The following is a 12926-nucleotide window of genomic DNA, read 5'->3' as shown; positions in this document are numbered from 1 at the left end:
ACTCCTAGGTATTTACCCAAAGGACACAGAAACATCAATTCCAAAGAACACCTGCACCCCTATGTTTATAGCAGCACTATTTACAATAGCTAAGCATTGGAAACAGCCCAAATGCCCAAAAATAGATGACTGGATCAAGAAGATGTGGTACATATATACCATGGAATATTACTCAGCATTCAAAAAAAGATAAACACATGCAATTTGCAGCAACATGGATGGCGCTGGAAGGGATCATGCTCAGCGAAATAAGCCAAAAAGAAAAAGAAAAATAACGGATGGACTCACTCATAGCAGGAATCTAGAAAACTTAAATAAGGGATCAGGAAATTGAATAACTATAAGAAAGTGAAAATCAAAATCAACAAAAAACTATGAACCAGAGACACTTTTTTGGGGGTAGGAGCCGGGAGGGGAGGGATTGGGGTCAGAATGGGGCATGTGCAGTTGTATGGGGGAATATAAAAATAAAATTTATTATTAAAAAAAAAATCTACAAGGGAAAGATGTTTTATGAGATAGGATTCTCAAGCTTTTTCTAACTTTTCAGGGGTGGAATTGCTAACCACAAATTGTCAGGTACTGTTCCAAGCATTTTATGCAATATCAATTAGTCTTTTCCTCCAAACAGTTCTACAAATGAGGTGGGTATTACTATTATACCTATTTTATAAGTGAGAAAACTAAAGACATGTTAGAGAACTCGTCAAGGGGACACAAAGGTCAGTGATAAGCCTGGCTTCAAACCCAGGGAGTCAACAGTCTCTACTGAGTTGCTACTCAGATTAAGGATTCCTAAATATGAGAAGGGAAAAAGAATATAGGAAGCAATCAACAGAGGCCATAACATAAAGTATAGGGGTAGAAACCTTGTTAAAATGAAAACACCTGGTGGTGAAGAATACAGCTAAAAATTATTCTTAAATAGTAGGTTTTCCGGCCTTTCCTGAATTTCATTCTAGACTATTCACTACTATCATATATGTAATTTCATTTATTGTATTTGTGACCTTTTATTTTAGAGTGAAAATATAATCTCAATAAATTTCATATTACTAAATAGGTTGTCTTCTACTTACCCTACTGATGGTCTGAAAAAGTTAAAACATTATCATGTAAATAATCAACCAACAAATTGACTTCATCTATATGTTTATGATCAAATACCACCTACTCTCTATTCTATTTCAGAGATGTATTATGATAAAATATAAATACAATTATATTTGTAGAGGTCTTAGCATATTTCCCAGCATATAGTTTGTCCAAATCAGTGTTAGTTTTTATTGTTAAATGAATTTCAATTTGTTTGAAATTTTATTTAAAAGGACAATATCGATCAACTAAACAAATGCAAGACTTACGGTAAATTTCCAAAACAACTGTAGCTTCTTGTGTCTGTCCTTTGGCATCTGTTGCTTGACAACGGTATATCCCTGCATCTTCTATATTTGCGTTGTAGATGGTTAATCGTGACCTGACACCTTCCTTTTGCACCACGACTCTCTGTGTTGAAATTATCTTCTCTCCTTGAGGATTAAACCAATCTATACTCTCAGGTTCACCAATTGCTGCAAAGAGTCATGGAAAACATCTATTTGACAATATGTTTCAAGTGCTTGTCTTGGCATTGACATTTATTATTATGTAACGACTTTGAACAATTTAGAAGAAATATAAATAAGACACTGAAAATATGAAAATCCTATAAAATTGAAAGTAAACACAAATGTTAGCACACATGTTCATCCCTATTTATACAACATAGAAGAGTCAATCCTGGTTGATTAAATGAAACCCAAAAGTGCCATAGGAAACTTAACATGGTATCTGAGCGATGATAGGGGAAACTTTACCAGAGTAATTTATGAATTATCACTACATTTAGTACTGCAACTGCCTCCAGCACTGAATCAGAAGCAATTTCCCTTGTTAGATATATCTGAACAGAAACATGCTTACTAATATTTTACCTGCTCAATAGTCTATACTAGGGTCAGAATTTAGCACTTTTTTCCCCTGGTAAAGCAGAACTCATAAAACTATAAATATTTTATAAAATAAACTTTGACTTTTGATAATACCAAATTTTGAATTAATTTCTCATGTTATTAAACTTGTAGTTAAGTCCAAAGACTATTTTTAAAATATGGAGGTCTAATCTTCTCTTTTTCTAAATGAAGTGAATAGTTTCATGATCTTAATCCAAAACTGTTAACTATTTAATCATATGATAATTAGAATGCATTGAAATGATACTTATACTGCTAGGCAATTACAACCAAATCATTACAGGGTAAACATTTATTTAAGTTTTCCAATTCAGAATCTAGGTTATTATCCTCTTCTTAAAAGCTAGAGCTTCCTGTGTTTGCTTTTAGCCACCAAAAGGATGTATTTCACCTAATTGCTTGAGAGATAATTTGTGGAAGCAGCACAGACGATTAACTCAAAGTATCGGGGGAAAATGCATAAAGTTAACTAACATCTGCAGGACCTCTTTGAAGAAAATTGTTCCTTCTGATTTTTTTTTTCAAGAAATGGCTCTAGAAACAAATTATCCTGCTTTCCACTTCAAATTGGACATATTTGAGCAAAATGTATGAAAGAATGTTTAGTTTAATCTTAAATAGCTCTTATCTTGATTTTTTTCTGAATAGAACCATAATGCCAACCATTTGAAGAAGTTATTTGTTTTAATTTCCCACTCAGTAGAGAATTTGAAAAAGACTAAATAAGTGCATTACTTTAATTTTGAGCAATGCAAAATGTAATTTATACAGTAAATTATATGCGATAATCTGTGAAATATTTCGGACATATTTTGGACATTTAATATTTCAATCTTAACAATATTGAAAAATTATTTTATTTTCATAGTTTATTTTATTTTCATAGTTTATTTTGAATGTGCATAAGAGTCTCATTTTTAATACACAAGAATTTCCAATAAAACCTTCCAAGTTATTTTATTGATGAAACTAGACTATTAGACAAATTATGGATGTACACTTTATAATTCAGTATTAAAATTTTTGTTTTATATATGACACACACTTATCTAGAGCTATATTCTAATTAATTTTACAAATTTACATTACTGAGTTTCAGAAGTTTTTGCTTTACAGTGTCAGTAAACTTGAAAGTCATATAAGTGTAGTTATCATTTTAGTAGAAAAATATATGCACACATTCTGATTTTCATGGAATCCCATGTCTTCATTTTTAGATTCATGTTCTACTACTAGACTTAACATAAATAAAACCACTTCTCTGGCTACAGGTTTTAGTTACACATCTTTATATCAAAGGAGAAAATATTTAATTATTTTGTCTCATTAGTAACAACAGAACAGTACTACTGAATGTTGTTAATTTTAATTAGTCCTGTAAAATTTTAATTTGATTTTATGTAACACGAATAGAGGCCACCATAATAAACGCTTTCTCACCATGATATAATATTGAAATACAAGAAAAATACATTTTTTATTTTATTTTCAAAATTTATTTTTAAACTATTTCACTATACTGATTATGTGATATTGAGTTGGATGTTTGCATCTGTGTATATAAATTATGGATGAGATTTAGAAACAATGACTATATTCTTATGCTAAATTTCTGCTGACACAAAATAAGACATTAAACCAAACTCTCCCCAACTCTGTATCTCCATTTGTCAATAAACAAAACTTGCTAGCAACAGTCTAGCAACAAAGGCTTTTAAAAAATAAACATGAAAAATCATGACTTTTTAGTTTTAATAGAATGTGATATTATATATATATATTAAATGAATAGGATTTATAAATATGTATTACGGCTATTTCTATTTTACTGATTTTAATTATACTTTAAATAAATCATGATATTCTCCAAATTTTACAATGCATTTTATGTCAAAAATGCCTATTTTAATCCAGTTTTAAATTGTTGAAGTATAATCAAATAGAAATTTTTCCCAAAATTTTATTAAATTATCAGTCATTTATATAGCTACATAATCAGGGGAGGGATATCTTCACACTTCCATAAAGACAAGGGCTTCACTCCCCCTCCACCCAAACTCCTGTGAGAAACAATTTTGAAATTATTTTGAAATGTGATTATGGCACTAAATGAGTATTTTTTAAAACTCTAGTTTATATTATGTATGCATCATAATCAATATGATGCATCTAAACAGAAGTAGGATGTGTTCATTTGTGAGTTCTGCAGTATACTGCCTTAAAATCTGAATTAAAAATTTAAGTATTAAAATGAATCAAAGTATCTTCTAAAAGAATCCTGCAAGTGCATGATCAAATAGGTTAAAGTCAACATAATTTTTCACAGGCTTCAAGATAAAGGTAGTTGTTAGTAAAAAAAATTACAAAATATTTCATGACTAAATAACTACCTACTTTGCGATGATCATTTTTCATGAGGATGGATTTTATTTGCTTTGCCCTAAAATTTTCATTCAAATATAACTTTAATGCTGTGTGTCATATCTAATTTGTGTTACATATTTGCAAAAATGTTTAAGTTAAATATTTATATTCATCCTAATATAAACATTTAGGTAGAAATATTTTAAAGCTGATGAAAAATTCATTGTACAGATATTATAATTGACAAGTTGTTTTCAAAATAATGGCACTAGATTGTTTTACAGTCAAAATGAATAACTTTAAATTAATAGAAACAAAATACATCATTTTCAGTAAGTAAAATATGGGATTACTAACTTTCCAATCATGATAATCCTAATAAGATTTTACATTTAGAGAACTGAGCTTTTAGGTACTTTTAGGTACAATATAGTATAATAATAATTAAAGAATTTGTCTGAAAGAATTTGTAGAAATACATACCTGTACATGTGAAGAATTTAGATTCACCCACACTAAGCTCTACTTTGCTAAGTGAAATTGTCACTTGAAGAAGAGCTGAAAAAAATTGAGTAATAATTAATTATGATTATAATCATAAGATTTACCACGATATCTGCACCATCTGATCTAAACAATTATCCCCCCTTCATTTTTATTACATACAGAGAGAAACAGAATAAATGGAGATACAATAGAACATTGCATCTGTCATCTAATATGCATTTTATAACCAGGCCAACACAGAACTTAATCGAGCAATGATGAAATTTACTGGTCATAAAAATAAACAAACTCATACTCAACCAAGTATCCTATATTCACAGACCAGGTCTTATATGTGCTATCATATAAATAGCTAAAGAAAGTATCTAAAGAAACTTTTTTATCCCAAACCTGGAAACTTGTTTGAAAACAATAAATCTTAAACACTCATCACAACAAAGAAGTATTTATTACTTAAATTTTGTCAACTTACTAAAATATTTCCATGAAAGGAGGCACACACAAAGAGCAAGGAAGCATTATATAAGGAAAGGTAAATGAGCATTAATTGTCACAAGATATATTAGTTGAGTGAAGGAACAAGGCAATAGCAATAAAATAGTGCAGAGGTTGAGAAGTTTTTTGTCAAATTTTACTTTTATTTTTTAAGATTTATTTTTATTTACTTATGCACACAAGAACTGGGGTGTAGGCTAGAGGTTTGGGGGTGAGAAGATTTACCAGACAGACTAGAGAGCACAGTAGGCAGATCTACTGAAATACACTGTAGAGGGGAGCAGCGGGCGAGACAGGAGAGGTCTGCTGCACCATATGTGGGTCAGCAACCTGGCCAGGGATCAGACTAAGGCTATTGTGGTGATAGCACTGAGTCTTAACCCCTAGGCCACCATGGAAGCCCTGTTGCTAAATTTTAAATGAAATAACTAAATATGTTTGAATTTTAAAAAAAAATCATTAAAATTGTCTTAATTTAAATGCTGTAGAACACCAGATGACACTAGACCAGACCTACAATTAAGTTTTAATATAAGAAGATATACTTCATGTCAAAAGGGTTATTGCAACAAGAGTTGCCTCTCCCACCCTATGCAGGGGGGAAAAAATGTTTCTTCTCAAATAGATTATCACAGTTCTACCATATCCCAAGTTTGGGATTTTAATTATAAACACGACTTCTTTTGGAACCCTCAAGTTGAGAATCTAATGGGGAGAATCCTAATGTTACAATTAAAAAAATAAAATATTATTAAAAAGAAAAAGAAGTGTCATGTATAGGGCTCACTGTTAAGTGACATAAGGAAACAAATCCCTTTGTGAAGAACTACATCATAAGCCCAGACTGCTGATGGTTTTTATAAATCTACCTTCTTTAATCTAAACTCATATTCTAACAATATAACTACAAAGTGAAATAAAGCAGTGTGAATAAAAGACACAAACAGAAGAAATATACCCATGAAATTTAAAAAATGGAATTATACTAAGTCTGGTCAAACATGGTCAAGCACTTTAAAATAGATTTCCATCATCAACTAATCAGGCCCTTCTTTTTCAGGAAACATCTTTGTGGGCAAATTAGCTGGGTTTCTTGGCTATCTTCTCATCTCTCAGGCTGAGATTCCTTTTTTACTCACAATTCCTCAACACTCAGAGAGTACTTGGTACATCATAAAGGCTCAACAGTGTCCAAGTAATTCTAATATTTCAGACAGAAACAAGTTAAGAAAAGCACAATAGTGAGAAAGAGTAGAAAGTAGTTGAACAAGGGATAAGAGAGTATCTAAAAACCATGAACAGTACCAATTCTAGTGAGAATTCACAAAAAGAAACTTCTCCTTTGAAGAAATAGTTAATTCTCCATAAACCTACTTGTAGTGTCATGTAAGACAAGGGATTCAAGGAATTTGAGACAGCCTTCAAAAAGGTGTGAATCTAATAAGCCAAAAAGAAAAAGAAAAATACCGGATGGTCTCACTCATAGCAGGAATCTAGATAACTTAAATAAGGGACCAGGAAAATGAATAACTATAAGAAAGTGAAAATCAAAATCAACAAAAAACTATGAACCAGAGACACTTTTTGGGGGGTGGGGGGCAGAAGGGGAGGGATTGGGGTCAAAATGGGGGGGTGCAATTGTATGGGGAATATAAAAATAAAATTTATTATTTAAAAAATAAATAAATAAAACAATGAAAAAAAAGGTGTGAATCTGAAGAGCTGGGTGGTTATTTTATGGATACCCAATTCTGAGAATGTTGATAGTGATTTTATAAATTGAGGAAGGTTTGTGTAAACTTATGCATAAAAAAGAAAAGTGGACAAAGGGATGTTATCTGATTGAAAAAAAAGAAAATTGTGATTCTGTTCTTCATTCTCATTTCTTCTACTTAAATTTTCCTTTAATATATGGCCCATTTTATGACATGAATTTCCTTTTGTGTTTGGAATTACAGTTTATACTTTCTCAGTCTGTACTTTGTAACCCTGCAATTTCCAACTCATAGCTAGCATTCAATTGGATAACATATTTTAAGTTCAATTTTTGTTTGTGCAAACATAAACTATTCTCCTTCTACCAAAATAATTTCTCTTTCAGTCCATTTAGGTCATCAACCATCATTAATTCTAAGAGATGTAACTTCTGAAACCCTTGTATGTACTCTTATTTATTTATAATATGGTTTTCTTAATGCAAGCACTCGTTACTTGTACTCTAAGATATTCATCTTTGGCTGAGATAGTAATATAGCAGATTCTGTGTATCTTTTATTTATTTATTTTATTGGATAAGACTGGTTTTACAACACAGAGGAAAAGGGTCACAGTGCCTCAGATTCATGTCACCATACCACACCCACCGCCAAGCATCAACAAGTAAATCATTGCATTTTCTGACTTTTATCTCTTCAGTCTCTCTTTACATGGAAGTATTTCTCAACCTGCTATAAAGATAAGTTTCCAAAACTTTTTAATTTCATCTGTCTACTCAAAAATCTTCAAAGGATAGTTGCTCTGGCCAGTTAATTATGATACATATTTTAATTCAAAGTAAACTTACCTGCCCAAGTTGATTTCCAGTTACTGCTCCCCAATATTTCTGCAGCTACAGATAACTATGATTAATTACCTTCTCCCTTCTTCACCAAATCACACTTTCCCATTTGCTCAAACTATTTCCACTACCTCCCTCTACCTTTCTCATAGCTCTCTATTGCTCACTATATACTATCTTCAAAATAAAACTAAAATATTAATAATTTCACAAAGCACCCTTCGTATGATATATAAATGCCTTTAATTAGTCGACATTTTCACTAGACAAGTGAATCATATGTTGTTAATAATTACATTCACTTCTCTACCAAAAGGTAAATTCTAAAAGTAAAGCTTTATCAAGCTTGCTTCTATTATCCAAAACTGATAGCACAGGAATACATGGCCAAATAATGAACAAATATTTACCAAGAGCTCATATACTAGGCACACATTATTGACAATATTAGTATTATAAAACTTGATAAAACTTCATTGCCTTAAATTGAAATTAAGGCTCTCAGAGATTTTGAAAAATGTTTGCAAATTATTACTTAAATAATGCCCACTTTTGATCTTGGAGTAAAATTTCATTCTAGAAGAGTTTATAGAGAAGACAAAACTTGAAAGAAGTAGGTACTTTAAATGTCAAATATAGTTCTCAACTATTTTATAGTGATTTGCTGATGGGTGTAATAAATAACTTATTTGTTGCAATAAAATGAAACTGAGTTTGAAATTAATTAGTTAATTTATATTAAAATACTTTGTTAATTTTTCATTCAGTGCAAACTATCATCGAACCCATTAATCATGACCATATTTTTCATGGTAATTTTGGTGACTAGGTACATTGCTATATTTCAAGCATTAAAGTATGGCAAGAAAACACATAATCCTTTGGTTTAATAATTTCCCAAAGGCTAGATTTACTGTAATTGACATCTTTAGATACATTTTAATACCTACATAATAGGAAAAACCTGGAGAACTAAAACTTAAGGTCAGGCCTTAATCATCACTGTAGTGATTGAGCTTCCACAGTTTCTTGTGATCATTCTTGACCCTTGGCACCACCAAAGGGCTCGTTTTGGACACAAATGTCAGAAGAAAATTAAACAGTTCTCTAATACCAAAAGTTGTGTTCAGGAAAATGTGGACAGGCATGAAATATCTGATAGATATCCAGTAAGTTGCCCCTTCATTTCAGGTGTTTGATTTAGGTAGAAAGAAATGATAACGAGTAGTGATAAGAGACCTTTATTTCATTTAGAAAAGATGACATAAAATATTTCTAATTAAAATGTCCACTAAGATCAGGGTTTGTAAAACAAGGCATGCATAATATTGAAAATTTGATCCTTTGCTCTCTTTATATATTTGAAATGGACATAATGACTTTGAAAAAACTATGAAGTGTTTAACATTACATCGGCTAACTTCATACAAGGACAATCATTGATCAATAATGATGTTCATTATAAATTGATCAATAAATTACATTTTAATACCTATATAATAAGAAAAATATGGTTGCAGTTGGATAGTCAAAACTATCTGTATCTTAACAAGACATTCTTATTTACTTGATTGTATTTATTTATTTTTCACCAGGGAAGAACAGGAACACAGTCCCCCACTACCACAAATTACACAGCAGAGTTGCCCACATTTGTAGAAATTACAGGGGTCAGCACACCATGGTGCAATGGTGTAGCCTCGCTCTGAGAAAACTACCTTTGTGTTCATGTGTATCCCCTGTCAGCTAATATGTATTATTATTTAAAGTAAGAAAACTGTTGTACCTTCTGGGGCTTCCTTAGTGGCACAGGGGTTAAGTCTCAGTACTATCAAGCTATCAGCAGCCACCGCAGCATGAGCTGGATCCCAGGCCAGGGAGCAACCCACGTGGCACAGCTGACCACTCCAATCTGGCCTGCTGCTCCCCTCAACAGTGTATTACAGAAGATCCACCTATTCTGCTCCCCACTCTGTTCTGGGCGAAACCTCTCAGCCCTGCACCTCTGACCTAGCTCTTGTATGCATAAATAAATTAAAAAAAAATCTTAAAGAAAAAGGGAAACTGTTATACCTACAGACTAAAAACGGGAATCATGATGAATCTATGTCCGATGTGACCTACCCTCAAAGTAATGCATGTAATATCAATCTTAACAGTAGCACTGAGTAATTAAAAAAGAAGTTTAATAAAACCAGTATTTATTGACTACACATATGTTGCAAAACACTCTTTTAGATGCTATGCTACAAAAAAATAATAAGCCATAGTGTCTAACATCAACTTTTTACAATTTATTTTGGGAAGAAAACAATACTACATAAAAAGATAAATGATGGAACAATATATGTATCATATTTGATACAAATATTCATCTATATATTAATTATAAAATGTAATAATTTATAATCAAATATGATATTTATGATCAAGAAGGCTACCTGCAGGGTAATAAAATTTGATTTTAAAAAAAAGATGGTCTAGGGGCCTCCCTGGTGGCACAGTGGTTGAGTGCTGGGTTGGGAAGCTGCCTGCAGCCTCTGCAGTGCCAGTTCGATCCCCGGCTGCCTGGCGAGGGTCCCACATGGTATGCAGACCTCTCCTGCCGCTCGCTGCTCCCCTCAGCAGTGTACTTCGTCTCTCTGCCTGTTCTACTCTCTGCTCTGGCTCTGGTGAATTCTCTCATCCTCCCGTGTCTCTGACTGTACCCAGTGCTTGTATAAATAAATAAATAAATCTTAAAAAAAAAAAAGATGGGCTAGATATTGGAATAAAAGAGTGAGGATATTCAGATCAGGTAGGACAAAAACACTTAAGTAACATTCAGAAAGTAATTCGTAGATGAGGTTGATAATCTCATCACATATTATTGAAAAATAGTTTTGAAAATTCAAAAAATGTTTGGAATCAAAATCCATGATAAATGTCTGGACTTAAAATTTTTGTATACTAATTATTCACAAATGGAAACTAACAAAATAATATTGATATTTACTAAAAATTAGCCATAAGACAGGATGACTGACAAAATGAATTCAGGGGATAAGCACTTCAAGGTATGTTATGATAAGTAGCTGCACTGGCTGGCAACAAATAAAATATGGAAAGGTAGGTATGGATATAATAAAGTCGTGAAAATAGAATTTATCTCTCTCACCAATTATAACATTGATTGAAAAACAAAAAGACAAATAAAGATGTTAAGATTTTCTACTTCAGTGAAACAAGAGTCACCGATGTGAAAAAAGAAATTAATTCAGGAGAAGAGCTAATAGAGGGGAAAATATAAAGTAATTGATTTTATTAATGAAAACTATTTCTCAATATAACATAGGTAACATTTTATTTATTTTTTTAGATTTATTTATGCATATAAGAATTGGGGTACAGGCCAGAGGTGTGGTGGGTGAGAGGATTCACCAGAGACAGAGTGGGGAACAGAACTTGCTTGCAGAAGGACCGAAATACACTACTGAGGGGAGCAGCGCGCAAGACAGGAGAGGTCTGCCGTGCCATGTGGGTTGTTCTGAGACCACGGGGATTGAACCAGCACTGCAGAGGCTGCAGACAGATTCACAGCGCTGCACTCCACCACCTGTGCCACCAGGGAGGCCCAACATAGGTAACATTTTAACAGAGATAACTGCTATTATAGCAGCTAAAAATGTTTATAATTTAAATAAGCATGTATACCAAATAGCAAAGGCACTTTTGTTAATTTTCTGAAATATAAATGAGACATATTTATAAAATCTAAAAATTGAGTCACTGACATTTCTACATTCTACCAAGGGACAAATAACCCAGAGCAATTTAATACAGCATTTAAGAGGGCATTTAAAACAGCCAGTTTACCACTTTCAGAGATCTGAAACTAAGAGGCTGATAGAAAGCAGAGTTGATTTTGACTAAAAATCTAATAGACACACTCAGATAACTTATGACACTGAGAATATTCTTCAAGCAAGCAACTTTCTTCCTTTAAAAGTCAATGTATCGGGCCTCCCTGGTGGCGCAGCGGTTGAGCGCTGGGTTACGAAGCTGCCCCCAGCCTCTGCAGCGCCGGTTTCATCCCCGGCTGCTCCCCGACCACCAGAGGAGGGTCCCTCATGGCGCGCAGACCTCTCCTGCCTCCCGCTGCTCCCCTCAGCAGTGTACTTCGGTCCTTCTGCCTGCTCTGCTCCCTGCTCTGGCTCTGGTGAATTCTCTCACCCTCCCGCGCTTCTGACTGTACCCAGTGCATGTATAAACAAACAAAGAAACAAATAAATAAATAAAACATGCCTCTATTAAAAAAAAAGAAAAGAAAAGAAAAGAAAATGTCAGGCTTTTCTGCCCTCCCGCCATCAGGATAGATGATGGATCCTTGCGGTCCTGAATGCATGCCTGATGGCGGGCACCTGGAATAGGGTGTGGGCATAGGTAGATGGGATTCAGCTGAGTTAAGACTGCTTTTAAGGGCAGCATCACGGGGACGCCAGTAGCAGCAGCAGCAACAGCAGCAGCAGTAGAAGCCGAAGCAGAAGCAGAGAAGCAGCAGAACGAACAACATAGAGTCCAGATAGAGTAAAGACTTGCTGGGGGCTGGGAGGCCTGCAAGCCTCCCAGCCCCCCAGCCAGCACCCCTGCCTGCCATATGCCTGGTGAACCCCAATAAAAGACCTGCAAAACCACTGTGGACTCTGACTCCTCCTTTACCCGGTCTGCATGGGATCCGAAAACCTGCACTGTGCCCATTCCTGCCTTTACACATACCTATTAATTCTGGTAAAGATTTACTTCAGGGCCTCCCCTTAGTGGTGCAGTGGTTGAGCGCTGTGCTGCGAAGCTGAGCGTAGCCTCTGCAGCGCCAGTTTGAGCCCCGGCCACCAGTGAGGGTCCCACATGGCATGACAGACCTCTTCTGCCGTGCCCGCTGCTCCCCTCACCAGTGTATTTTGTCAGTCTGCCTGTTCTGTTCCCCGCTCTGGCTCTGGTGAATTCTCTCACCC

The 12926-nt window shown here is 33.9% G+C and overlaps 1 protein-coding gene across 4 annotated transcripts in view; it reads right to left on the bottom strand.

The window, feature by feature from the left end:
- The window catches only part of NCAM2 (neural cell adhesion molecule 2), a gene marked incomplete at both ends in the record, with an annotated part of 418249 nt that overhangs the window by 157373 nt on the left and 247950 nt on the right, over window positions 1-12926 (bottom strand). For 3 of the 4 annotated variants that reach the window (XM_084232218.1, XM_084232219.1, XM_084232220.1), the window contains 2 exons: window positions 1365-1571; window positions 4860-4934. The exons of the other annotated variant lie outside the window; for it this stretch is intronic. In XM_084232218.1, the coding sequence (XP_084088344.1) occupies window positions 1365-1571; window positions 4860-4934 (282 nt within the window). The remainder of the gene's footprint in view (window positions 1-1364; window positions 1572-4859; window positions 4935-12926) is intronic. 4 annotated transcript variants of the gene reach the window in all.

This window comes from Talpa europaea (genome assembly GCF_964194135.1).
Source record: "Talpa europaea genome assembly, chromosome: 4".
NCBI lineage: Eukaryota > Metazoa > Chordata > Mammalia > Eulipotyphla > Talpidae > Talpa > Talpa europaea.
Note: the sequence above shows the minus strand (reverse complement) of the source record. Positions and strands in the feature narration are given on the sequence as shown.